The following is a 25,391-nucleotide window of genomic DNA, read 5'->3' on the forward strand; positions in this document are numbered from 1 at the left end:
CCTCCAAGGCCCTTCCTGAGGACCCCCGGCCTCCGTGGTTCTCGGCTGGGCGCTGCAGTGTCAACCCAGCCTGTCTTCTCGTGTGGACCACAAACCGTCCCTGTTCGGCCACGGTTAGTAAAATCCACGAGAAAACATTTCTCCTATGGAGTCGCGGAGCTTGAGTTTCTAAGCTCGTTTGGATGTCGTTTGCATGTTTTAGGTTTGTGGACTTATGGCAGATTTAGATTTAAAGCATAAAAGTGAGACCAGGTTTTTCTTCTCTTCCACTAAAAGGAAAAACAAACGTCACGATTGCTTGCCTCTTCCTACCTCTGGGCCACCCCTCGGCGCTGTCTTTGGGGTGTGGATGTAGGCGGCAGGCCAGGCCACAGCCCTGCTGGGTGGGCAACAGGGGGGAGCCAGCTCCCTGGCCTCACATCACCCCCCTGGCGTTACCTCTCTGGGCTTCTTTCCATGTCTATAAAATAAAGTAATTCCTACTTCACTGGGTGGCTGGAGGTTTGAAATGCTGTCCTCTGAGCGCGCTCTGTAGGTGGGAGCTCCTTTCCTGTTACCCGTCTGTCCCACGGCTCTGTTCAACAATAACGCTTGGTCTCCCGAGGGATTTACTTTGGGGTAAAAGGAATAATAATGTCCTAATGGTGGGCCTTCTAGACGGTAGGATAGTTTTGAGATTTGGGGGCAGGGGCTTGCCTCCTGGTGCTGACCTCACATGTGACAGGGCCATTGCTGACATGACACTCTGCACCGTTCTGGTCCCCAGTAGCATACAGCCCTAGAAATCTCTTTCTTTCAGTTTGGTGGGGTTTCTTTTGGCAAAGGGGCTTTTCACCTTGTGCCTTTAGGGGGACCCCATTCTGAAGGTGGAGCCACAGAGGTGATCTAGGGTGGGGGGAGCACAGGCCTCGGAGACTGGCAGCTAGGTCCCCCGCCAGCTCCATCGCCCACAAGCTGAGTGCCCTGGGCACGTCAATTCTTCTCTGAGCCTTGGTTTTTCTCTCAGGGTTTAAGGAATAATAGTTGTACTCGGCCTGGTACAGGGTCTATGCCCAGGTGGTGGCAGCTATTGTTTTAGAACTTAAGGAGGCATTAGAGGCCGTTCCTCCTATTTAACCGACTTGCAGACCGCGGACTGGAGATGGCAGGGGATGTCCCAGTCCCCACCCTTAGTAAGCGACAGTTGGAGTGTGAACGCAGGACGTGGATTCCAAACCCAGGGCCCTTTCTGCTGTGGCACGCTTCCATCACGAACCTCTGGTGTCTGCCGAGGGCCTGGTGGCCCTCTGCAGGCCAGAGTGGAGGCCACTGCCCAGAGCAGAGCGAGCCCCGGGCTCCAGCCCCAGGGAGGGCACAGAGCACAGAGGCTCAGGTTCCCGCCAAATCCGGAATTCGGGGCCTCAGCCTGGAACCCGAGGGGAGGCCCTGGCCACCCTCGAGGTTTGCCCGGCATCCTGAGTCAGGCAGAGGTGTGCTAACAGCCCTTTCTTCTTGCTCTCCAGTGTCCGCCAGGACTTCGACGTCCCCACCAGCCACCTGATTGGAGCGCACGGATACTGCACGCAGGTCAGGGCCGCAGTGGGGCGTGGGGCAGTCAGGCGCTTCTTTCCCTTCCTCTTGCCTTCTGTCTTTGCCCCTGCCAGCACTCCCCAAGCAGCTTTCGTGTTCCGCCTCTGCTGGGCTTCTTCCTCACGGGGACCTAGAAAGGGAACTCAGGTTAACTTCTGTTTCTGGAGTTTGCGGTACCCGATCTGTGTGCCCGGAGCTGCAGGAGGTGCAAGAGAGGCAGAGCCAGGTGCTGCCCAGCCCGGAGCCCCGGCCTAGGCTGGGAGCCCCAGGTCCAGCTGGGGGGACGACGGCCACGGCACCCTACGTTTGTATAGCGCCTTGTCCTTATGACGACCCACCCCTCTGCATCTTCACAAAGGGGCCCTCGAGTGGCTTCGTGGAGGGCAGGGGGTCCCTTAGCACAACTGCTTGTCATCGATCCTCCCAGTCACCGGGTGACACGAGGAAAGGGATCTGTTTCAGACCCCCTCAGCGAGTGTCAGGACTGGGGGCCAAATGCTACACCTGACTACTGTCTGAGCCCTTCTCTCATGGCAAGGCCTCCTGAGTGGCCACCGGGCCACCGTTAAATCTGACCCTCAGTGCATCTGGGGGCGGCGTGTGTAGCACAGACAGGCTGGGCGGAGCTGCTCTGGCTGCTGGGCCCAGCTGAGGACCCAGCTGTCCTAGGGGTCCTGGCTCACTTGTGGCCGTCCTGAAAACATACCTGGGCACCGTGCAAGGGCCAGCTTGGGGCCTGTGGTTTGTCCAAGGCACCCAAGGAGATGTGACGTTGGCTGCTGCCTAGCCCCCGGAGAAAGGTTTCAGGCTGAGCGACGGCCAGTGGTGGTCCAGCTCCTGCTCCGGGTGCCTGTCCTCCCCGTGGGAGCTTCCCGACGCGCTGTCGGAGAGCAATGTGACCCAGGGGTGGGCCGTTACGCAGCGTACAGAGGATGCAGAACAGAGTCTGGGGCTGGATTCTGAGCTGTGTTGGCAGTTTCACTTGCAGCATGAGCTGGAGCGATTTTCTTCGCCTCCCTAAACCTCGATCTCCTCGTCTGTAGAATGAAGCATTTGGACTAGATCGGTGCTTCTTAAACTTTGATGTGCACGCGGGGCCCGCAGAGTCTTGCTGAAGAGCCGGCTCGGATTCAGTGGGCCCGGTAACCTAGGGCCTGAGCTTTTGAATTTCTAACAGGCTTCCAGGAAGGGTGATGCTGCTGGGCCACGGACTGCACTTTGAGTAGTGAGGAACCAGGTGACCGCTGAGCTTTGCCACTGTGTGATTTTGAGTCGAGGGGCAGGGAGCGTCCGGTCACTATTTCTCCCCCATTTTGAGGAGGCTTCCTGCTCGAGGAAGGTTTTGAGACGCACCCCAGATGGGGAGCAGGACCTTTTCTCCCCCTTGAAAACCAGTTGGGAACACTTGAATGTGTCTGAAGAAGGCCATGCCTTTCTTAGGCAGCTGCTGGCCCTGAGGTACAGTATCTCAGAGCAGACATTTCCTCCAAATTCTTTCTCGTTTCCTCTGCAAGAACACAATGAGGCCCCCTTGGTATCTCCCTCCAATGAGGGCCCCTCTGCGGCCATCAGAGGGACCTCTTTCACTACCTCTGGGGCAGGGATCCTGGTGTCGACGGAGGGATTTATTAACCTGTGCATCACTCTCACAATTCCGGGGAAAACACTTCTGTGAACTCTGCCCTCCAGAGTTTATGATGGGCAAGGGCTGTTATGGCCATTCCCACGTACCATGGAGGAGACTCCTGCGGGCTGGCCTCACGCACGCGCCAGCCCTGGCAGAAGGAGTTAGACAGAAGCTCCTGCCCCAGCGCTAAGGCTGGGCTGGCGTGTATCCTTCCTTAGCAGGGCAGCGCGTACTTAGCGGTTACCCTCTGTTTTGAATCTTTGGCTGGCCAGGTGGTACCCTGAGGGTAACAAGCGAGGGGAGAGGGAAGGGACACTGGAAAGGGAGCCGGAAAGTGAGGGTAGGAGTCCGGCTCTGTCACTAAGCAGCTGTGTGGCCTGGGCAAATCCTCTCCCAGCTGCGAGCCTGTTTCCGCATTCCTGACAGGAGGTTGGAGCCCTGGATGCTCTGCTTGAGGAAGGGCCCTTGCAGCCAACCCAGTGCCTCCGGGAGATGGCCAGAGAGTCAGAGCTCCACAAGTCACCGTCTCCTGGTTCTGGGGTTGGCAGGCTTGCTGGCCTGTCGGGTGCGAGGCATGAGTCATGCGGCCATGCAGCCAACAGAGGCAAAGACAGAGCGGGAACCCAGGCTGGGGCCCGCCTGCCTTCTCCTCTCTGCCCCTGCTATCCTCTCCTCTCCTTCCCCCCTTGAAGACCCCGCCCTCACTGGTGAAATCCCAATACGGCCTGGAGCTGAGTTATTGGTGCCACCCCATTGTCAGCTTCCTGGTGTTGATAATGCACTCTGGTTATGTAAGATGTTATCGTTGGGGGAAGCTGGGTGAAGGGTGCACAGGAACTCTCTGTACTATTTTTGCAACTTCTTTTGACTCTAAAATTATTTCAAAATCAAAAAGTTTATTAAAAAAATATCCAAGACTTCAAGACCCACCCAAATGCCGCTTCTCCACAAAGCGACTCCGACTCAGTCGTGTGGTCCTGTGTCCGTGTGGGCCACCAGTGCTCTGTGCACACATTGTTATAGCCCCAGTCACATCCTACATTGTGCTTCAGGCGTGCAGGCCCGCACTGGTCCCCCCTCTAGACCCGGACGCCCGAGGTCAGGAGCCACTCTTTCCCTCCAGCGGGACCCGCACCCCCCCCCCCCGCCACCAGCCAACCCCCACACAGGGTCCTGGGCACAGTTGGCGCCCAGTGAATGCTTGTGGAATAAGGATTGATGAGTTCCCAGAGTCACTTTGATGAGCAGAGTTGGTGGCTTCCCTGAAGGCTGTGGGAACGCTGAAGTCACAGCCCCCTCTGATTTCGGTCTCTCGCCCTCCTTGCCTTCTTCCTTCCTTTTCCGCCCTTCTTCTCTTGTTCCCCATCTCCCCTTGACAAGCCTTTCCCCTTTCTCTCATCAACAGGAACTTGTCAATCTGCTCCTGACCGGGAAAGCCGTGTCCAATGTTTTCAACGACGTGGTTGAGCTGGATTCTGGGAACGGGAATATCATGCTGCTCAAAGGCATCACCTCGCGCAGCGACATCGGCCTCCTGTCCCTCTTCGAACACTACAGCGTGTGCCAGGTACCGAGCCCTCGGGCCTCCAGGGACCCAGGAGCCTGGCTTCCTGGGACCAACAGGAGGGAGGGAGGAGAAGGAAAGTTGGCTCCAGTCCCCGGAGCTGGGTCCAGTCTCAGTCACGGAGCGTATGGGAAAACTGCAGCTTCACCGCCATCCGGTACAGGCGTGTAGTTCACTCCCAGAGCCAGCTGATACCATGCAAGGGACTTCTAGGGATTTACAGTGTGCTCGTGCATTAGAGTGGCCACAGTTGTCATGTGTGTGTGTGTGTGTGTGTGTGAGTGTGTGTGTGTGTGTGTGTGTGTTGGCCAAGGGGTCTTCTCCAGGGACGAGGGCCTGAGGTCTTGGGCCTCGTGTTAGTTTCCTAGGGCTGTCTCAACAAAGCACCACAAACTGGGTGGCTTAAAACCACAGCAACGTGTTGTTTCATAGTTCTGGAGCAGAAGTTCTCCTAACAGAAGTCCAAAATCAAGGTGTCGGCAGGGCAACACTCCTCCTGAAACCCACAGGGAGAATAAGCCTGCCTTGTCCCTTCTAGCTTTTGATGTTTTCCAGCAATCCTTGGTGATCCTTGGCTTGTGGCTGCATCACTCCAATCTCTGCCTCTGGTGTCACATGGCCATCTTCTCCCTCTGCGTCTCCTTTTCTCATAAGGACGTCAGTCATGTGGATTGCGGGCCCACCCTACCCCGCTAACCTCATCTTAACTCTGCAACAACCCTATTTCCAAATAAGACCACACTCTGAGGTACTGGGGGCTAGAACTTCAACAGATCTTTTGGGGGGACATAATTCAACCCATAATAGGCCTTACTCAGTCTGTTTGCAAGTGTATTGGTCCCTCTACCTTTTCTCTCACTGCAGCCAGTGTCTTAGAAAGGGCCGGAACCCCAGGTGAAGCTGGGCACGGGGTAGGGTGACAGTATCTCTGGGCAACATGGGCAGGGGACCACTGGGCCCTGTGTTCTTGTCCCAGCCTGCTGCTGAACCTTCTCTGAGCCTCGGTTTTCATGTCTCCAGGGAAGACATGGTTCTGTGGTCGATTACATGAAAGGGTTGTCCTGAGGGGTAGCAGGAGGTCTTTCTCTGGTGACCGGCCCAGCAAAGATTCTTGGAGGGTCAGGATGAGGCCCCATTCATCTTACATCCCCAGAACCAGGGATGCAGAGACTGACCCAAAGGGATACTCAGAGTATGCTAGGTGGATGGATATGCAGGGTGGTTCAATTTCATTGTGCCCTTCCTGCATGATCACATGTTTGGGTGTGCTGTCCCATTGAACGCCGTTGTTCAGGTGGCCCCGTGCCCAGATTCCGCATCTGGGTGACACCCCACCCCCACGGACAGGAAGCAGCCTTGTGGGTTCCAAAGACTTGGGGAGGAAAGAGTGACAGTGACTCCTTCCCAGATGTGCTGGTGTCAGGAGGGAGCCCAGGAATGTAGCCACGTGGCCTGTGAGAAGCACCAGGAACCCTGAGCATCAGATCCTGGGTGGGCTCTGAAGGCATTCAGCCCGAAATTCCACGGGCTGAGAGGTAACCTTGCCCGGGCTCACAGAATCCCCAGACTTACCATGAGCCCTGGTTTCACTCTCGTGTGGAGGGCATTGGACAAAATGTAAACTATTTTCCTTCGGTCTGTTGAGGGTAATTGACGGGAACAGCAGTTGGGTGTCATCCTGTCCTTGGAACAAAATGCTGATTGCACAAATTCAGGTCCTACAATGATCCTTGAATCCACATAGACCACCACCTCCCCCCCCCCCCGCCCTCCGGCCCTGCTCTGCTATTGTTTGCTTGGTCGAAGACTGGGTGTTTTATCTCCCTGCAGCAAGGGATGGTTTGCTCCTCTGCCTTGGGACTGCAACCTTGCTAAAGAAGGACCCCAGGGCCTCCTCTCCTACTCTCCAGAGCTCACTGAAGGCTGGGCCTCTGAAGGAGAAGGCAGAGGCCTGGCAGTTAGACAAAGCACTTTCCTTTCCTGAAACTCCACCCGCTATCCCTTTGGTCACTGAGTTCCTTGGGGCTTTCATGATTAGCCACGTCAGACAGAGAGGGAATCCAAGGAGGTTTAGCCTCCAGGCCCAGACCTGGACCCAGAGCCGGGGCCCCCTCTCAGCCTGGCCTGGTCTTCTTCCACCTGGCAGTACAGACGTGGTCACTGGGGAAGATCTGGTGTTTGGGGCCTCCTGGGCATGGCGTCCACAGCGGGGCTGTTCTGATAAGGCTGAAGCCTTTCTTTCATGTAGACGGCAGAACCAGGCCCGCCTTCACTCACAGCCCATCTCCAGGCTTCTCAGTGCGGCCTCTGGCTGGGAGCCAGGGTTCTGGGGCCCTCACGAGTATGTGTGTGGGAGGGTGATAGGTCCTGCCCATCAGCGAGCTTGTCAGGTGACCCACATTCCAGCTGTGCCCGGGGGAAGCAGAGGCAACTCTGGGCCAAGAAATGCACCCCTGCCGTAAGTAACCAGTCCGCCGCCCCAGCATGGCTGTGTCCTACAGGACCCAGTCTGCCATCGGTGACCCACTGGGCTGGCCTTGCCTTGCCCATCTGACTTCCCCCTCACTCCCTCCATCCCAGAGCGCAAAGTGAGGATGGCCTGCACTGCAGACGGCAGTGGGAAGACCAGCCCCTCTTGGCTTGTGGTGGCAGTGGTGATGGGGGACTGAGAGGCCAGGGAAGGACAGCAAGGCACAGGGAGTTTAACTTCAGGGCTTCCCCATGACCTGTAGGTCACGTTCATTGCTGCCTTCAGGAAGGGACCTGGGCAAAGGCTGAGCTTGGCAGGGAGAGCTCTGTAAGCACCATCCTCCTCCTCCCATTTGTCCAGCTCTGCAAACAGCACCATCTACCCAGTTACTCAAACCAGGAGCGCATTCAAGCCATCAGGAGGTCGTGGGGCTCCTTCCCGAAGTTGTTTCTCAAGTCTGTCCACTTTCACCCTTATCCTAGCCACCAGCATCGCTGTTCTGGACACTTGTGATGGCCCAGCTGGCCTCTGGCTCCTGTCCTCACCTCCTTGCAATCCTGTTCCTTCACTGAAGCCAGTGTGATCTTTAACAGAGTAGATCAGTCACATCATTCCTTTGCTTAACAATGTTCTATGGATTCCCAGTCCTCCGAGATTGTTATGGGCTGAATGGTGCCGTTCCCCCCACTCCCCGACCCAACGTTCATTTGCTGAAGTCCTAGCCCCCAGTACCTTGGAGTGTGACTGTATTTGGAGATAAGGCCATTAAAGAGGTAATTAAGGTAAAAGAAGGTCATATGGTTGGGCCCAAATCCAGCTGACTGGTATCCTTATAAGAAGAGGTTAGGACACAGGCATACACGAAGGGAAGACCACATGAAGACACAGGGAGAAGATGTCCATCTACAAGCCAAGGAGAGGGGCCTCAGAAGAAACCAACCCTGCCGACATCTTGATCTGGGACCTCCAGCCCCCAGAATTGTGAGAAAATAAATTTCTGTTGTTTGAGCTGCCCAATCTGTGGAACTCTGTTACTCAGCTCTGGCAAACTAATACAGAGACTACAATCCAGACCTTCCCATGACCTATAAGGCCCTGCATCCTGTCCCTGCTTTTCCCTCCCTTCACGTTTTGACTTCACCGTCACTTCCTAAGGGAAGCCTTTCCTGACCTCATCACGCTATCTAAATAGAGGTCTGCTCTCGTGGTCCCCTGCCCACCTTGTCGTCCTCCATCATAGAATGTTAATTCTTTCCTTCACAGGCCTCCTCTTGGTTTTACGTATCCCATTTCATTGCTTTTGAGATGCGAACTTGCCCCACATTTGAACATTTCTGACATTTTGATGCATTATGGCAGTCGATGATGTGTCAGGCCTTCATTGCCAGCCTGCGTCCTTTCTTAGTGATACAAAAAATAATGGTGACTCTGATGGCATCTTAGATTCAGTGAAATGTGGTGCAAATGTGTCTGTGTGATTCTTTGTTTACTATCTCCTCCTCATTCAGCGGCTAACCCCATAAGGACAGGCTGTTCCAGGGTACTTCACCACTGACCCATTGCCTCACACGGTCCCTGGGACCAAAGTATAACTGACGTTGAATGGATATCATCCTTGGAGATGACAGACTGTCACTCTGCCAGCAATCAAATGTTGGTCCTTTTAAATTAGGGCTTCGAAGCTGGCAGTCCATGGATGGGTCGGGGGCATTCACACACCTCACTCCTGCAAAAGATGTTAAGAATCCAGCTGAAAGTACAAGTTGACCCTTGAACAGCACAGGCGTTAATCTGTGTATAATTCATAGTCAGTCCTCCATATCCGCCGTTCTTCTGCATCCCAAGATTCAACCAACCATGGACCGCGTAGTACTGTAGTAGTTACTGTTGAAAAATATCCGTGTATAAGTGAACCCACACGGTTCAAACCCACGTTGTTCAAGGGTCACCTTAATCCCTGATTGTGCTGCACGTTCACCCACCAGGAGAGAGGCTTGCTGGAGGAAATGTGCCCACCCACCCTCCTTCCTCGCCCCAGGCCTTTGGTCAGCTACCCCAGAATCCAAAGGAAGTGAATTTCATCTTTGGAAAATGTCACCCAATTGGGAGGGGCTCCTGAATGAGAAAACTCATTTATAAACTCCCCAGGCAGCTTTTTTTGCCCTTAATCTTTTGAATGTTGCTTAAATGGCAAGCTGCCCTTTTTCCCCTCTGCTGGAAAATTCAGGGTGGCTGTTTCTGCAGACGCCTGTTCCTGGTGGGCTGCATGGCTCTTTTTTCCTGCAGCGAATGAGCACTGGCTTCCCAGTCTTCAAGGCTCCCTGTTCGAGGTGATGCCCTCACCAGAAAAGCCTCTTTTAACCTGGAATGGAGGCCAAGTTTGCAGTGGAGTTTAGGCACGTCCAGCCACATCGTTTAAGACAACTAATTCCACCTCCCCTCCGTTTCCACCAAGGAGCAAGTCACACTTTAATGTTCACAGGGGGCTGGCGTGAGGGCCCAACGAGCCAGGTGGAGGGGGCGGGTGGGGGACTTGGGCAATGAGACAGTGAACACTTTGTGAAGTTCACCCTGCTACCCTCTGTAGGAGGTTCACGAGCAAGCATTTCCCTGGAGCACAGCCCCTTTGTCCGGGGCACCCCAGCTCCAGGTGGGCTCTGAGAGGCCCGAGGAAGACTGGCCGGCCACTCGTCTGTGACGGGCCCCGGAGAAAGTATGCCCATCTCCCCACTGGAAAAATAATTCCCATTCTTTCCTTAATCCACAGGCTGCGGCTGTAAATACCTGAGCATGCAAACATCTCCTTGGGGCTGGTGGGGATTAGGCCGAATTAGCCTGGCCCACTGCACGTACAGAAATGAATAAACTAGGGCCCGGGGTGGGGAGTCACAGGTGACAGCGAGAGAGTGCGTCGAGGTCTGGCCACCGAGGGGCAGACCAGCCAGGCATCTGAGCAGGCCTCCGGAGGGCCCGGCCACGCCTCTCTCTTCTGCAGGCAGAACCACAGGAAGGCCCTGATGCTGATTCCGTGCACCTGCCTTCTCCCAACACCCCTCTACCATGGAAGTCCTCTGCTGGGAACTTTCCAGAGGACTCCCTCCTCAGAGGGAAGTTCCAGCTCTTTACCCTCCCCTTCCCCTGCTCTTTCCTGATGCCCTGCTTTTTCCCTGAATGTCTCTGGACATTTGTTCCGGCGTCACCCACAGACTGCTCACCCAGAGGCCCTCCCTCCCTTCCCCCTGTGGCTCCAGCCCCACCTGTCTTCAAGCTAAAGTCCTAGCTCCAGTTCCGCTTCATTCGCGAGGACCTTCAGTCGTCAAACATTTGCTTATGTTGACTTATACCCCCTGCTCTGGTCTAAGGGTGTAGTCCGTGCCGGCGGCAGGCATACGTGTTTATCGTGGGGCACAGTGATGCACTGCAGCAGAGGAGGGTGGGTACCTAGTACCTAGTACACAGGACTAGAAGCGGGACATGATGCGTGCTCTCTGATTGGGTAATCTGGGTGATGCAGGACCCCGAGGAGAGGAGAGGTGTACGGGTGAACAGTGAACGCACAGGCATGAGGCTTGCCGTGCTGGATTAGTTTGAGGACCGGTGAGAGGTTCTGTGTGGCTATGGCTGGGGAGGGAAGGGTATGGAAGAGCCGGTTAGGAGGTCATTGCTTGGGGAGGAGAGGCTGGGCATGGAGAGCTGTCAGAGGCAGGGTGGGCAAGCACCACATACCAGCTGGATGTGGGAGATGAAGGGTGGGGGGGGCGACGCCCGGCTTTCAGGCCAGGGTATCTCCGTGTGACTGTCTGTGGGGCAAAGGCCCTGCGAGCAGTGGGCTGAGTGGGCAGGGGCAGCTCTGTGTCAGGGAGCCGCAGACGGGGCCCCAGCCTCACACATGGTCTGGGATCCGCAACGGGGCCTCGCTGAGGTCAGCCCGGGCCTGGGGTCGGACAGAAGATGCTCTGGCCCGCTTCCCTGGGGATGGCGCGTTGTATTAGGTGTCTCTGTCTGCTCCCTCTCCCTCGTCCAGGTCGGCTGCTTCCTGAAGACCCCGAGGTTCCCCATCTGGGTGGTGTGCAGTGAGAGCCACTTCAGCGTCCTCTTCAGCCTGCAGCTGGAGCTGCTGCGAGATTGGAGGACCGAGAGGCTCTTTGACCTTTACTACTACGACGGCCTGGCCAACCAGCAGGAGCAGATTCGGCTGACCATCGGTGCGCCGCCTCCCTGCCTGCCCTGTCCGTCCCCGGGGGAGCCTCCAGACCAGTCGGGGACGCCGGCCTTAGCACACCCAGTCAGGGCAGTCAGAGAACAATGCAGACTGGGGGATCAGAGGGCGAATGTGAGCAGGTCCTCCTGCAGGAGGGGGCCAGAGCTGGGCCTTGAGAAACTGATGGCCTTAAGGGTACAAGGTGAGGTTGAGACTACGTAGTAGACGGTATCACGGCAACAAGTTTGGGTTTTATTCTCCAGGCAACGGGGAGCCATGGAAGGTTTTGGAGCAGGGGAATGATGGGATAAGACATGTTTTTAGAAAGAATTATTCTGGTAGCTGGAAGGAGGCAGGAGGGTGGGGTGGAGACTGGAGGTGGGAGGCCAGTGAGCAGGGACACCTGTGGTGTCCAGGTCAGAACCGATGGGCAGGAACCAGGGAGGGTCCAAATAAGAGAAGAGGGGCAGGTACCAGAAGAGTCAGGTCCCAGGAGGAGGGTTGTTGGTGCTGACCTCGGGGTGAACGTGGACCTTGGGCTGATGAGCGTGTGCCTCTCTCTCCCCGCTCCCCAGACACCACCCAGACCGTCCCCGAGGACAGAGACAACGACCTCGTTCCTCCCCTGGAGCTCTGCATCAGAACCAAGTGAGTCAGGACCGTCTCTGGCTTTGGAACCTTGCCTGAGTGGCTGGGAGGTGCAGTGGTTGGGAGTGGCCTGCAGGAAGGGGGATGGGTTCCTGGATTGTCCCAACTAGGAGGGGTGTGGTGAGGGGCCGGTAGGACCCCTGCAGACTGGAAAGACACAGTGCTTGGGACTTGTCTGTATGTGGCATTTTGTGGTCACCATGGCCCAGGGAGACGTGTGTGATTTGCGAGATGCCGTGTCTTCAGATAGCTTCCTAGGATGCCCCGTGGCAGGGGGTGGGAGGTGAGCTGGTGCCTCTTGAGAGCTCTCCTCGTTCCAGGCAGCAGATGCCAGATGTGCTGAGTGCTCTTAGGCCCACAGGAGGAAGAACGAGTGAGATTACCTGGTGGTGGCAGTGGAGCTCGGGTAGGATCGGAAGGCGGGAGGACCCAGCCCAGCCAGGGTGCGCTCGGAGGTGGCTTCCTAGAGCAGCGGCCCTCATGCGGGAGGAGCAGCCCCGGTCCTTCTGCGGGTGCGGGTGCGGGTGCGGCCCTCTGAACACTGAGTGGAGGTGCCCCAGAGGCAGTGGGGTTGCCGGCGGGGGTCCTTGGCTCCTCTCACCCAGCCCTCAGTCTTTAAGGGAAGCTGAGGCTCAGGCCAGGGGAGGCGGGTGAACAGGAGTTCTCTGACCAGGCCCAGGGCTGGGGCAGCACCCCGGCAGGCTGGCGGTTGTAGCCCTGGGGAATCACAAAGCCTTTGGGTGGTGACTTAGAGGCCTCAGGGCGTAGTGGGAGGGGCAGGCCTGGGGAGGGAGGAGACCTGGATTCCAGTGGGGAAGCATTAGAACTTGCCAGTGTGGTGAGCGTGCATTCTGGTGTTTGAATCCTGGCCTTGCCGCTTTCTGGCTGGGAGCCATCGGACCTCTCCTGTCTGCACCTCACTTTGTCATCTGTAAAATGGGGGCAATGGCTGTGCTTGGCTCACATGGCTGTTGTGAAGAGCGCCCAGGACATTACCGAGCACCGAGAACCGCTCTCGTTAACATTGTCTCAGCCGCTCCTGACTCGCTGTGACCTCGGGCGGAACCTCTGTTTTCCTGTTTGTGAAATGGTGGGGTTTGGGGTGGAGGATGTAGGCCATGGCTGGGGCCCTGCGGCTCTGACCGCCTGAGATCCAGCGGGCTCCCCTGGAGCCTAGGGCCGCTGCCCACCCACGGGCAAGTGAGCCCTTGAATGGAGCCAAAGAGAGAAAGAGGACTCCACATACACAGTCCCCAGGGACTGTGTCCCCAGGGAGCGGACGTGGAGGAGACGTCGTGACATCCTCATTACGCCCCACCCACGCATCCACCTGCTCATCTGTCCACCTGCCCGCCCACTGGGCCAGGGACGGAGCATTCCTGTGGGGTCACGTGCTGGCGTTTCTTTCATCGGGAGGATTAAAGGCACATGCAGGTCGCTTTCCTTTCATGTACAAAGGGCCACTCATTCAGAGTGATGAGAGAAGGGCTGCATGGGGGAAGGAGGTGACACCGGCCTTGGCACCTTCTGCAGGACGGGGTGGGAGGCCACAGGGCATCCTTCCTGCAGGAGAACCTGCCCAGCAGGGCTCTGGACCGCACCCTGGGCATAGGCTCCACCCCCCTCCAGACCCCTGGGACCCCTCGCTGAAGGCCTGCATCTGTCTCTGTGCCCCTCCCCAGGGTGGCCCACCGCCCCAGACCTCTCCACCTGCCCCCGTCTGGAGTAACTCCTCTTTCCCCAAGAATGCTTCTGCTGCAGGACTCGACTCACCAGGCACCTCCCAGGAGCCCGGGGATTGGACTTCTTGGGCTCAGCCCTAATTGGCAAGTGCCTGAGAATGACTTGGGGCTCTGGTCTGTCAGGGAGCTCAGTCCAGAGACATCTGAGTGTGAACGTGGGCCCGGAGCACCTCTTCTTCTTCTGTCAGCTGTCCCTTCTCCCAGAACCTAACCCCTGTCCCCGGGGCCATGTGCCATGAAATGAACCAGTGAAATGACGGCATGTGAAATGATCTGGAGAGGCTGCACACATCAGGGGGCGAGCCCTCGGCTTGGGGCAGGCGGTCCAGGCTGAGTCCCTGACCTGCCCTTGTCTGTCCCTGCTCACTGTCGTGGGAGGAGCTTGGGCAAGGCTGAGCCTTGGCATCTCCTCCAGCAGTGCTTCCTAGTCCTCGTCACAGATAGCAAATCATCGTACTGGGGCAACACACAGGGTTAGGGACAACTGGCTTGGGGACTCTGGTTGACCCAGACTCTGCCCAGTTCCCTGATGGCTGAGGGGATCAATGGTCCAGCACGTCTGTATTTGTCTATGGCCACCCACTGGGAAGATTTGCTAGAGCGTGATCATCAGGCTTCAGCGGGCATCCCCGCTGGAGGGTGTGGTAAAACACAGGTTGCTGGGTCCCACCCCTGGGGCTTCTGGCTCAGTAGGTCTAGGATGAGGCCTGAGAATCTGCATTTCTCACGAGTTCCCAGGTGCTCCTGGTGCTGCTGTCCTGGGACGGCACTGTGAGAACTGATGTTCTGGTGGCTGGTGAGGGCGGTGCCTACCTCTCCCTCGCCCTCCCTGGCTGCCTTCTGAGAGTCAGATGTCAAGTGAGGTGCTGACCCTCCAGCATCTGGTCTGCTGTAACATACCAGACCAGGGGTACTTTCTTCCTGGCTCTGCTGGCTGCCCCCTGCCCCCCGCCCCCCCAGGTCTGAGTGCTGCATCCCCTGCATGGACTTTGCTGAAACCAGTTCTACTCCCCCCATCACTTGCTCCGCCTTGATGGCTCGGTCCGTCTGGGCAGTTAACACGGTGAGACTTTTCCCAGCATCATTCCCGGAAAGCTGAATGGGTGAGTGAATAGTGGGAACGCAGGGTTTTTCCCGCTCTGTACCCATCAGATAACATACCCCAGTGTAATGGGAAACAGCAGGCCCAGCCTCCTGGAATCCTGTTCCGAGGGGTTGGATTACAAAGGCTTTGCATATTGTTTTCATCCCAGATTCTCAAACAGCTCAAAGGGAGAAACTTGGGAAAGTAGCCTTCAAGGTCAGTGAGACCCGATAAAGCTGGGGCCCTGCCTGTTGGGGGATAAGTCCTGCTGCCTTGACAGGAAGGGCGTGTGGCCCGAGCTCAGGTCATTTCCAAGGCCAATCAGAGTCCAAGCACCCGCTGAAAGGCAGCCGAGCGCTCATGGCAGCGTAGGCCAACCTGCGGGCTGGGGGGCTTTCCCTCTCATCACTTCAACCTCACGGAACCCCTGGACAGGACTCCATGGAAGAAACAGCTGGATAAGACTCGCTTCTTGCTCTCAGAGTTCACAGTCGAATAGAAGTCAAGTTCAGAATCAACTCTGTTCTAATCCAGGGAGAGATGCGCCGCCTGCCCTCAAAACCAGCTCTGTTGCCCCATAAGAACCTCTGACATTCACGCTAACCCACATGGAGCACGCCACATCCCTGGCCACCTGGCAACCTGCTTGGGATCCACAGAAAGGCCCTTGGACAGCGCCCGATGTGGCCCTTCCTTCTCCAGATGGGGTCTCCAGAGTGGAGGTCTGGCGCCAGGACACACCTCGAGTCAAGAGCAGTTCAGGGCCTGGAGCTTAGGCCGGTGCTGTCCCAGCCCAGTGGAAGGTCACTGAGCAGGCAGTGTGACTTCCCGCCACCTGCTTTTGTTGCCATGGTGACATTACACAAGACCAGACTGCCAGTTTTGCCTTTGGAGAAGAGCATCCTAATTTGAACCATCCCCGGGTCCCGTGCTGTCTCCACTCTCTGGTGTGACGCACACCTCGACCTCAGAGAAGCTCCTGTTACCTTTGCTTGTGTCTGTCCCCCAGCCTCCTCCCTCCTCTGTTCTCTAACCATCTCAGCAAAAAAAAAAGACTCATTTATGGTCATTTCCAAAGAAGACACACACACTGACCTCTCTCAAGCTTCCAGCCTCGCTAGAATGGGAGAAAATGAAACGGTTGTCAACAGGCCAGAGAAAAGAGGAAAGAACTCATAACCGGGGCCTGGGCCTGGGCGACAGATGTTTCTGTTTGGAGGCTCAGGCAAAAAATGGAAAATGTAATTTCAGCTGGGAACGGTGCCTTTGAGGGGCTGGAGCCGCGCGCCTACCTCCCTCACCTGCTCGCCCGCCTGCCTGAGGAGTCGGCCCCAGCCTTCACGCCTCTGCTGACACCCTTCTTGCCTAGATGCCCTCTTCACAGTGCCCCTCACCCACTGAGAGAGGGCTCCTGGTGCTCCCACTGCCCAACCCCCTCTTGTGAGCTCCCTCCCTGCACCCCACACGCACAGCTGCCCCTGGCGCTCCTTGTTCATGGCACGTGCAACGCCGCTATGCGGAGCGGAGCACCCAGCAGGAGTCTGGGGACCCCAGCTGAGTCCTGGCTCTGCTGCCGTCACGTGGCATGACCTCTAGAAGGGCTGGCTCTGTCTGGACCTCAGTTTCCCCATCTGTCGATTGGGCAAAACGGTGCCTTCCCTGAGCTGTTACGAGGTCGAGAGGAGATGTAGAAGCATTCCCTCTCCTTTGGAGACCTCAGGGGGCGCACAGGCAAGTGGGGGGAGGAGGAAGAATGGGAGGAGGCAGAGGGGAAGGGACGAGAGAGTGGGGGTGGGCCACGGACAGGGCTCGGTGACCACCGGGGTCAAAGGGGAGGGAGAGTGAAGTGTGATGAAGACTCAGGTTTTCCCTCCGGTGCCTGGGCTTGAGGAGGGGCAGGGCGTGTGCAGGGGCTGTGTTCACTCAGCGGCATCCCTGGGAGCCCAACACGGAGCTAGAGGTCATTGAGGGGATGGAGGCCAGTGAGGCCAGCTCTGCCCTTTAGGGGCTCACAGTCTAGCAGGAGAGGGGGACCCCATGACAGCATGGCCGGGGAGAGCCTGACAGCAGTGCGGAGGGAGGATACTTCCGGAAGGAGGGCTCCTGGATCTGACCCTGAAGGAGGAGGGGTGGAGAGGGAGGATGGCCCTTCCAGGTGGAGGGCGCAGCACCGGCCAGGTTCGCAGGTGAGAGACAGCCTTGGGGCTCATTCTGTAGTTGCCCTGACTGCCAGCAGCTGGCGCGTAGGACAGGACACTTGCACACAGGATACTTGTCTGGAAATCCAAAGTGAGTAAGAGGAGTTCTTGGGTGTATTTCTGCTGGTCAGCTCTGGTGGCTTTAAAACCAGGCCTGCCCTCTTCTCCTTGCTGATACAGCAAGGCATCATGTTGAAAATCTGTGAAGTCAAGGTAACTGCTGCTCTGATGCAGTGATGGCTGCTGGGGAAGAAAGGGATTCAGTCGTGGGCAAGAGATGGGCCTGCCCATGAGGCTGAGCTGACCTCAGCTCTGGGGACCACGGCATCTTCACTGAGCTCAACCCCGAAGCCAGTGGTCCTCAACTGGGGGAAATTTTGCACCCCGGGGGATATTTGGCAAAGTCTGGGGACATTTTTGGTTGTCACTCGTTTGCGGGAGGGTGCCAGATGTCCTACAATGCACAAGACAGCCCTCCTCCCACCCCCCAACAGAATTATCCAGACCAAAATGTCCGCTGTGCCCAGGTTGAGAAACGCTGCTCTAAACTCTCACACCCTCAGCCTCCTCTACATCAGCATAGCTGAGTGAGCCTTGACGACGCCTCTGCACTCAGAAACCGGTCCATTCCATCCCTCCCCTTTCTCTATCAGCCCCTAATTGCATATGCAGAGTTCTTCTTTTTCATCCTTGTAACTGATCCATAGACTTTCAGAACCTTTCCTATGGGGGGAACCATTCATCCCCTAAATAAGCACAGTATCCCAGCATTTCAGCCCTTTCAAAACGTCTCTGCTTTGATTTCCTGTTGTAGTTGTGAACTGCTTCTTTCTGTGTTTCTAATACTCTCCCTGCCTCAGCACCTGTAGTCCAGGATTGGGTAGGTTAGTTACCTCTGTGAAAAGCCTCACAGGTAGCATAAACCTCCCAGCCTGACCTTAGGACTCGGTGACTGTTGGTGTGACCTGGGCGTCTAGCAGCAGGTGAGGATGACTCACCCCTGCACTGAAGCCAAACCCTGTTTTGTCACATTGGGAGCTCACAGGAGGAACTTCTGTCTGCCTGACAGTATGGGGAGGGTAAGGCTGCGAGGGACGGAGAGCGATAAGGGAAGGGCCTTGTGGGCCAGGCTGAGGGTGGATCTTATAGGGATACAGGAAGTCTGGTCTATTTCTGACTCTTCCCCATCCTTCTCTCCATGACTGGGGGCAAGAATCCAAACTGGTCTGGGCAGTAGCTTGGCCTTTGCAAACCTGCGTCCCTGGTGCCTGTCTGGAGCCAAGCTGTGGGCGGGAATGTTACTCCCCTCCCTCCCTTCCATCTGCCACCCCTGGAGGTCTGGATTCAGGATGTGTCCCTAGTGTCTAAGATTTTGATAGGAAACTTACAGAGGCTGATACTCCTCTGCAAATCTTAACAGGACAGTAAGTCCCCTACACACGAACGAGTTCCATTCCAAGAGTGCGTTCGTTAAGTCCAACGAAGTTAGCCTAGGTACCCAACTAGCACAGTCGACTATATAGTACTGTACTGTATTAGGTTTATAATACTTTTCACACAAATAATACATAAAAAACAACAAACAAATACAAAAATAAAAAAAACTTTTTTTTAAAAAAGGGATTCCTTTATTTTTATTATTTTTATTATTTATTTATTTATGGCTGTGTTGGGTCTTTGTTTCTGCACAAGGGCTTTCTCTAGTTGCAACAAGCGAGGGCGCCTCTTCATCGCGGTGCGCGGGCCTCTCACTATCACGGCCTCTCTTGTTGTGGAGCACAGGCTCCAGACGCGCAGGCTCAGTAGTTGTGGCTTACGGGCCCAGTTGCTCCGTGGCATGTGGGATCTTCCCAGACCAGGGCTCGAACCCATGTCCCCTGCATTGGCAGGCAGATTCTCAACCACTGCGCCACCAGGGAAGCCCAAGAAAACATTTTTAATCTTATAGTACAGTACCTTGAAAAGTACAGTAGTGCAGTACAACAGCTGGCACACAGAGGCTGGCATCGAGTGAACAGGCAAGACGAGTAACTGACTGGAGGAGGGAGAGGAGGTGGCAGATGGTAGAGCTGAAGGATCGTCAACAATAGGAGACGGAGGGCAAGCTGCAGTTTTACTCACGCCTGACGTTGATGGAACGCACGTTTGCATCTATGAAACTTCGCAACTTGAAGGTTCGTATGTAGGGGACTTACTGTAAAAGCTTTTTAATGATGTGTTTCAAAACTGCAACAATGAGGAACAGAGCAAGAAAACTGAAAACCTCAGGTTGCACGGTACAATCACTAAGGCTTCGCCTTATGTTGCTACAGGTTGCTAAAGTGCTGTTAACCCAGTAGATGCTGTAGGTCCACCTACTCCCTTGGAACCTGTGGTTATCTCAGTGCCTTCCCAGCTCGCCTTACCTCCCGAACCTACTCAGTTGTGCAAGTCAGAGCTGCACGTGTCTTCCCCACCAGCTGAACCTATACTGGCTACCCTGAGGCATCATCAGGGTCCAGCGCCAAAAGTGCAGGCAATGGGCACTCACCACCCAGGAGCAGCCTGACTTCTCCCGGGGTTGCCAAGTTGTCTCCAGATGCCTACCATCCCAGTATCTCTCCTTCGAGCAGTGACGAATGCTATGATGCTGATGGGTTCCATCAAAGTGGCTCAACCCCAAAGCGTCTAATAGATTCCTCTAGATCTGCCGACACACAGGAAACAGTCTAAAGCACCCGGGTTCCAAAGAATCACTTAATTGTTCCACATCCGATGGAACAAGTGATGCTGACCATGTGGATGCACGCGATATGACTGATGATGAAGCAGAGGCAGGGTCTGCCTCATGGATGAGCACGAGAGGTTATCACACATGTCTTATCACAGGTTAGGCTTGGAATGGATCTTACTAAGGTAGTTCTTCCAACAATTACTCTTGAGAGAAGCCCCCTTCTAGAAATATATGCGAACTTTTTGCACATCCAGACCTGCCTCTGAGTATCTGTGACCAGAAGGATCCCAGGGACCAGATGGTTCAGGTGGTCAAATGGTAGCTCTCAGACTTTCACGCAGGAAGCAAAGGATCAGTTGCCGAAAAGCCATACAACTGCATTTTGGGTGAGACCTTGCAGCCTCATGAGGTACTACCAAATGACACGGAAGAGAACAGAAAGCTAGTTTTAGAGGGACTAGTTTCTTGAAACAGTATAACATTCGGGGCTGAGCAACTTTTCCATCATCCACCCATCTCAGCCTTTTTTGCTGAGTGTTTCAACAAGAAGATGCACTCCAGCATTCAGATGTGGACCAGATGAAAATTTCTTGGGATGTTGATTGGCGTGCACAACATAGGGCAGGGCTGTGCCTTGTGTCTAGACTATGACAACTGTTATATTCTCACATTCCCCAGTGGTTATGGAAGGCTTGTCCTTACAGCGCCGTGGGTGGAGCTAGGAAGAGAACGCACATATCAATTGTTCCAAAATGAGCTATATGCAAATATCGTCTCCCGTGCTACTCCTGCACAGAATTACCACTAAGATTTTTTCTTCTCCAAATGACAGATCTTTTTGCTCACTTGAAGGGAAATGGAATGGTGTAAAATATGCAAAATACTCAACAGGGGGTCATACAGTCTTTACAGAGACCAAGAAGTTGCCGGTAATCAGGAGGAAAGTAGGTTGGAAGAACAGAACAGAGTATGAATCCCACTGCCTCTGCAAGGCTGTGTCTCTTGACCTAAAAATCAGAGACGTTGATGCGGCCATTGAAGCAAGGCACAAGTGAGAAGAAAGACAAAGAGCAGAAGCCTGAGGAAGGAATAGAGAGAAATTCAGTGGGGGTCTAGGTTATTCATGAAGATGGAGAACCTTGGCTTTATGGCGAACCACTACTGAAACTTCGTCATGCTTCTAAGCATTAGATTGGGAAATGCAACAGCCTTACTTTGGGAGAACCTGTTCACTCCCTTCTTGCAGCAGGTCCAATCTCAGGGATACAGGCAGACCTCAGAGATGTTGTGGGTTCATTCCAGACCAGTGCAGTAAAGCGAGTCATACAAATTTTTGGTTTCCCAATGCATATGAGAGTTATGTTTACACTATCCTGTAGTCTATCAAGCATGCAATAGCATTATGTCTAAAAAGCAATGTACACATCTCAATTAGAAAATACTTTATTACTAAAAATGCTGTCATCTGAGCCTTCAGTGAGTTGTAATCTGTCTGCGATAATAACATCAAAGATCACTGATCACAGATCACCATAACAAATTTAATAATAATGGAAAAGTTTGAACTGCTTCGAGAATTACTCAGATGTGACACAGAGACACAGAGAACAAATGCTGTTGGAAAAATGGCACCGATACACTTGCTTGACACAGGGTTGCCATAAACCTTCAATTTGTAAAAAAAAAAAAAAACACATTATCTGTGAAGAGCGATAAAGCAAAGCCCAATAAAATGAGGTCTGCCTGTACTGGACTTTCCAACGCAGATGTACAAGTAAAGTAAAAGCATCCCTGTTTTCCTCCTCTGTGGCAGTTACAATTTTGACTTCAGTCCTGAATAAAAACTTCAGGTTTTGAAAATGTCTGCTCCCTCCCCAAACCCCACACCCTGGGAAGCGTTTCTAAACCCCAGTCTCAAACTCCGTGCTCCAGTACTGCTGTTGAGGTGTGCAACATCTGTTTCCTAGTTTGTATAATCTTAGGATGTACGTCTATGTATAATACGCCTAATGCCAGATTTTTCAGAAATATTCCATCTGCTATAAATGATTCCTCTGAGTTGTTTTAGAAAACTAGTTCCATGTATTAAAATCAAGTGCTGGTCTCAGCACGTGTAATAACTTTAATTTTGGAATTGAACTATTATTAAATTGTGTCTAACCCTGGACTCCTGTTTAATTATACTCAGTGCTTCTTAAGGCTTCATAAAGTAATTTTTTAAAAAGGCAAATCAGTGCTTTACTGAACCGCTCACAGCCCTTCACTAGCGGTTCTTAGAGCAAAGCCCAGAATCCTTGCAAGGCCTCCTGGGTCCCATGTGGTGCCGCTCCCGCTGGCTCCCTATGCCCTATGCCTACCTTTCTGGGCTCCAGCAACTGGACCTCCTTCCGTGCCTTGAACCCTCCAGGATGTCTCCATATCTAGGTCTTCCCATGTGCCTTTATTTTTATTTTTTAAATTTATTTATTTGTTTTTATTATTGCCTGTGTTGAGTCTTCGTTGCTGCGCGTGGGCTTTCTCTTTGTTGCGGTGGGACTACTACTTTTTTGCGGTGCACAGGCTTCTCATTGTGGTGGCTTCTCTTGTTGTGGAGCACGGGCTCTAGGTGCGCGGAGTTCAGTAGTTGTGGCACGTGGGCTCAGTAGTTGTGGCTCACGGGCTCTAGAGCGCAGGCTCAGTAGTTGTGGCGCACAGGCTTAGTTGCTACGGGATCTTCCCGGACCAGGGCTCGAACCCGTGTCCCCTGCATTGGCAGGCGGGTTCTCAACCACTAAGCCACCAGGGAAGCCCCCCATGTGCCTTTAAAGTGCCACCATCAGGCACCCCTGGAAAGTGGCTGGATTCAGATGCGTGTAGATCGCGCACCTCATTTGAGGGGTTTAGGTGCGTTTGTTTTGTAGGGGCCTGGTGTGTAGGCTTGTCTGTGAGTGTGGAGGGGTGAGGTGGGCACGTTGGAACCTGAAATCCTCGAAGGCCTGGAGAGAGGAATTCCGGTGAGTGAGGACAGGAGCTGGCTCCTGTGTGGCCCCTGCAGCTGTAACTCTTTCTCTGTTCCTCTGCTCTTAGGTGGAAGGGGGCATCGGTGAACTGGAACGGCTCAGACCCCATCCTGTGACCCTCCATGTGGGTGAGCCCCATGGCTCCAGCACACATCGCTGGGGGTGACGGCTGAGCCCTGGGCCTCAGGGACAAGTCTGGGCCAGCACCTGGGCCAGCACTGCTGCAGAAGCATCCAGAACCTCCCCGCCCCTTCCATGAAGGGCCTGCCCAGGACTGTGCTGTGGACCCGGAGTGCCGCTGTGCAGCCCCTCCCAGCTGAGCGGTGACTGCCAAGGCCTGGAAGGAGGCCGGTGGGGCCTCTGCTGCCTTTTCTCTGCATCCCCCCCTTGCTCCCTGCGGAGCCGGCCCCTTGCCAAGCCTCTGATATGGTCGGCCCGGGACCCTGGGCACTCGTTATTTCTGACGGTTGGCTTTCTATAAAACAGAAGTCAAACCCATGCTGAGGGCCGAACCTCATTTGTTCTGTTGCCGCAAAGGAAGCATGAGGTCTGGCCGGCTCATGGCTGGGGTGGGGATGGTGATGGGTGGAGGGGCCCCAGAGCCCCGGAGACCTGTGGGCTAAGTCGTCACCTAACGAGGGTCTCTGCAGGCGAACCATGCCCTCTGGCCCACTGGTGTCCCTGGCTGGGCTTCTGGTTTGGCCTGGCTTCTGTGGATCAGCCCCAGGTCTAAGGCACCAGGCTCCGAAAGCTGTGCCGACCAGGAGAAACTGAGGCTCCCTGGGAGCCCATCTCGCGGCCGACCTGGATCTCTGCGAGGCCCCATGAGGACGGTCATGTGGACCTGGAGGGTAGGCTACACCTGGCCAAGCAGATATGGGGAAAAGAACCTTTCAGGGAGGGACCTCTTGGCCAGGGAGGACACCGAGGTGAGGATGAGAAGAGGGACTGAGTGTGGTCCCCCGTGTGGCTGCAGCGGGGCGTGTGTGGAGAGAACTGGCTGAACTGCTCCGGTGGGCAGAGGCTGTGGAGACCCTCGCATTCCAGACTGAGGGTAGGATAGGTGGGAAGGGGGAAAACTCCATAATCGCTTGTGAAGGGAAAATTGTACTCGGAGCCTCCTTCGTTCCAACCAGCCCTCAGCCTCCGTGCGCCCCCTTGGGCTCAGGACACAAGCAGCTTGGGGGCCGTGCTCCCCCCGAGGGAGACCCCCTCCTCTTTAAGGGCCAGGCATGCAGGAGGCAAAGCTGGCATTTGGTGGTGACAACTAAAGAGCCTGTTCTGTGCTCTCGTGAGCTGGGTAAGAAGAGCGGTGGCCGGACTGGGGGTCTTTGGGGAGCGGCAGGGAGGAGCTGGCAGGGAGAGCTTCCTCCAGGCTGTACCACGGCCCCCGTGGAGTTTGCTGTGTAAACTCCAGTGGCCATTCACAGCAGGCGTCCAGCAGAAATGCTTCCTATATGTCCCTGAAATGTTTATGCATTTGTTTTCCTTGGCCAGGATCAGGCCTCTCCAGCTGAGCGACCGGGTGGAGGAAGTCGGTTTCCCTGCAGTGGCCTTGTTTATCAGCCTGGGAAGGAAAAGTGTGTCTTTTCAATAAAACACTTAACCTCCTGACCAGGGTGCCATGGGCGGAACTGGAGAAATCAAAATATTCCCAGCGTTGCTTGGGAAGACCAGTTCCAACAAATTACAAAAGCACTTTTCTAGAAGCCAAGACATAGGTACATGTGCAGCATGACGTCCCTTGCCTGGGATTATCTGGAAAGGAAGATGAGCAAAGCCCAGCACCGCCCTCTCCTAGGTCCACAAGTCAGAATGAGCCCACGGTACCACTGCCAGACCTACCAGAATGAAATGCAGGCCCTGCTTCCTCACACATGGTGCTCTCCTTCTGGGCTGCAGGGTTTTCTAAGGAGACTGTGGGTAGGCTTCAGAGGGTCCATAGCCGCCCCCCCCCCACCGCCCTGCCAAATTAAATTAAAATCTTTGTGTACATGTACATTTGTGTAATTTTCTGGGGAGAGAGTCTATAGCCTACCTCATGGCCTTGATCTTGGAACAATACCCATCTCTTTTCCCCCAGAAGGTTAAGAACCATATCCTAGGGTCGAGTGGCCTCTCAAAGACTGAACCTGGGCTTGACTGCTCTCTCTCTCTGGCCTCCTCATGCACGGGGGAGCCGGTTTATTGAACAAGCAGAGACCTCAGTGAGATGTGAGCAGGAAGCAGCTTTGTTCTTTCTTATTGCAGTTGGCTCCCTGTATCCGTGGGTTCTGCATCAGCGGATACTGAGGGCCCCACTATGGGATTTGAGCATCCTCGGAATTTGGTATCCTTGGTGCATCCTGGAACCAATCCCCCTTGGAGACCGAGGGACGTCTGTATTTCCCCTTGGATTCTCCTTCTCTCGATTGTTCGTTTCTTTGTCTCTGGATGAAAGAGTAGGCCAATTCCACTGCTCTTCCAGCAGTGCGAACAGTGAGACCAGGCTGATGGCAACACCTAACTCCACTCTCGTCACTGGAAAGCTCCTCCTCCCCCTGTTCTTGTGGGGGACCTCCCACCCACAGGGGTCT

At 54.9% G+C, this 25,391-nt stretch overlaps 1 protein-coding gene and 1 pseudogene across 2 annotated transcripts in view; both read left to right on the forward strand.

The window, feature by feature from the left end:
* MINDY4 (MINDY lysine 48 deubiquitinase 4) overlaps nucleotides 1–24,814 on the forward strand; it is a 117,846-nt gene extending 93,032 nt beyond the window's left edge. Inside the window, exons 14-18 of the mRNA XM_082398776.1 lie at nucleotides 1,503–1,566; nucleotides 4,602–4,763; nucleotides 11,255–11,435; nucleotides 12,007–12,079; nucleotides 22,883–24,814. Coding sequence (XP_082254902.1) covers nucleotides 1,503–1,566; nucleotides 4,602–4,763; nucleotides 11,255–11,435; nucleotides 12,007–12,079; nucleotides 22,883–22,931 — 529 coding nt within the window. The 3' untranslated portion in view covers nucleotides 22,932–24,814. The remainder of the gene's footprint in view (nucleotides 1–1,502; nucleotides 1,567–4,601; nucleotides 4,764–11,254; nucleotides 11,436–12,006; nucleotides 12,080–22,882) is intronic.
* Nucleotides 12,280–22,870, forward strand: LOC309632642 (oxysterol-binding protein-related protein 9-like; annotated as a pseudogene). Its single transcript has 4 exons — nucleotides 12,280–12,362; nucleotides 14,782–14,884; nucleotides 16,275–16,345; nucleotides 19,426–22,870. The product of its transcript is annotated as an oxysterol-binding protein-related protein 9-like (transcript).
* Nucleotides 24,815–25,391: the final 577 nt, after the last annotated feature.

This window comes from Balaenoptera borealis (assembly GCF_965194805.1).
Source record: "Balaenoptera borealis genome assembly, chromosome: 7".
In the NCBI taxonomy this organism is placed as follows: domain Eukaryota; kingdom Metazoa; phylum Chordata; class Mammalia; order Artiodactyla; family Balaenopteridae; genus Balaenoptera; species Balaenoptera borealis.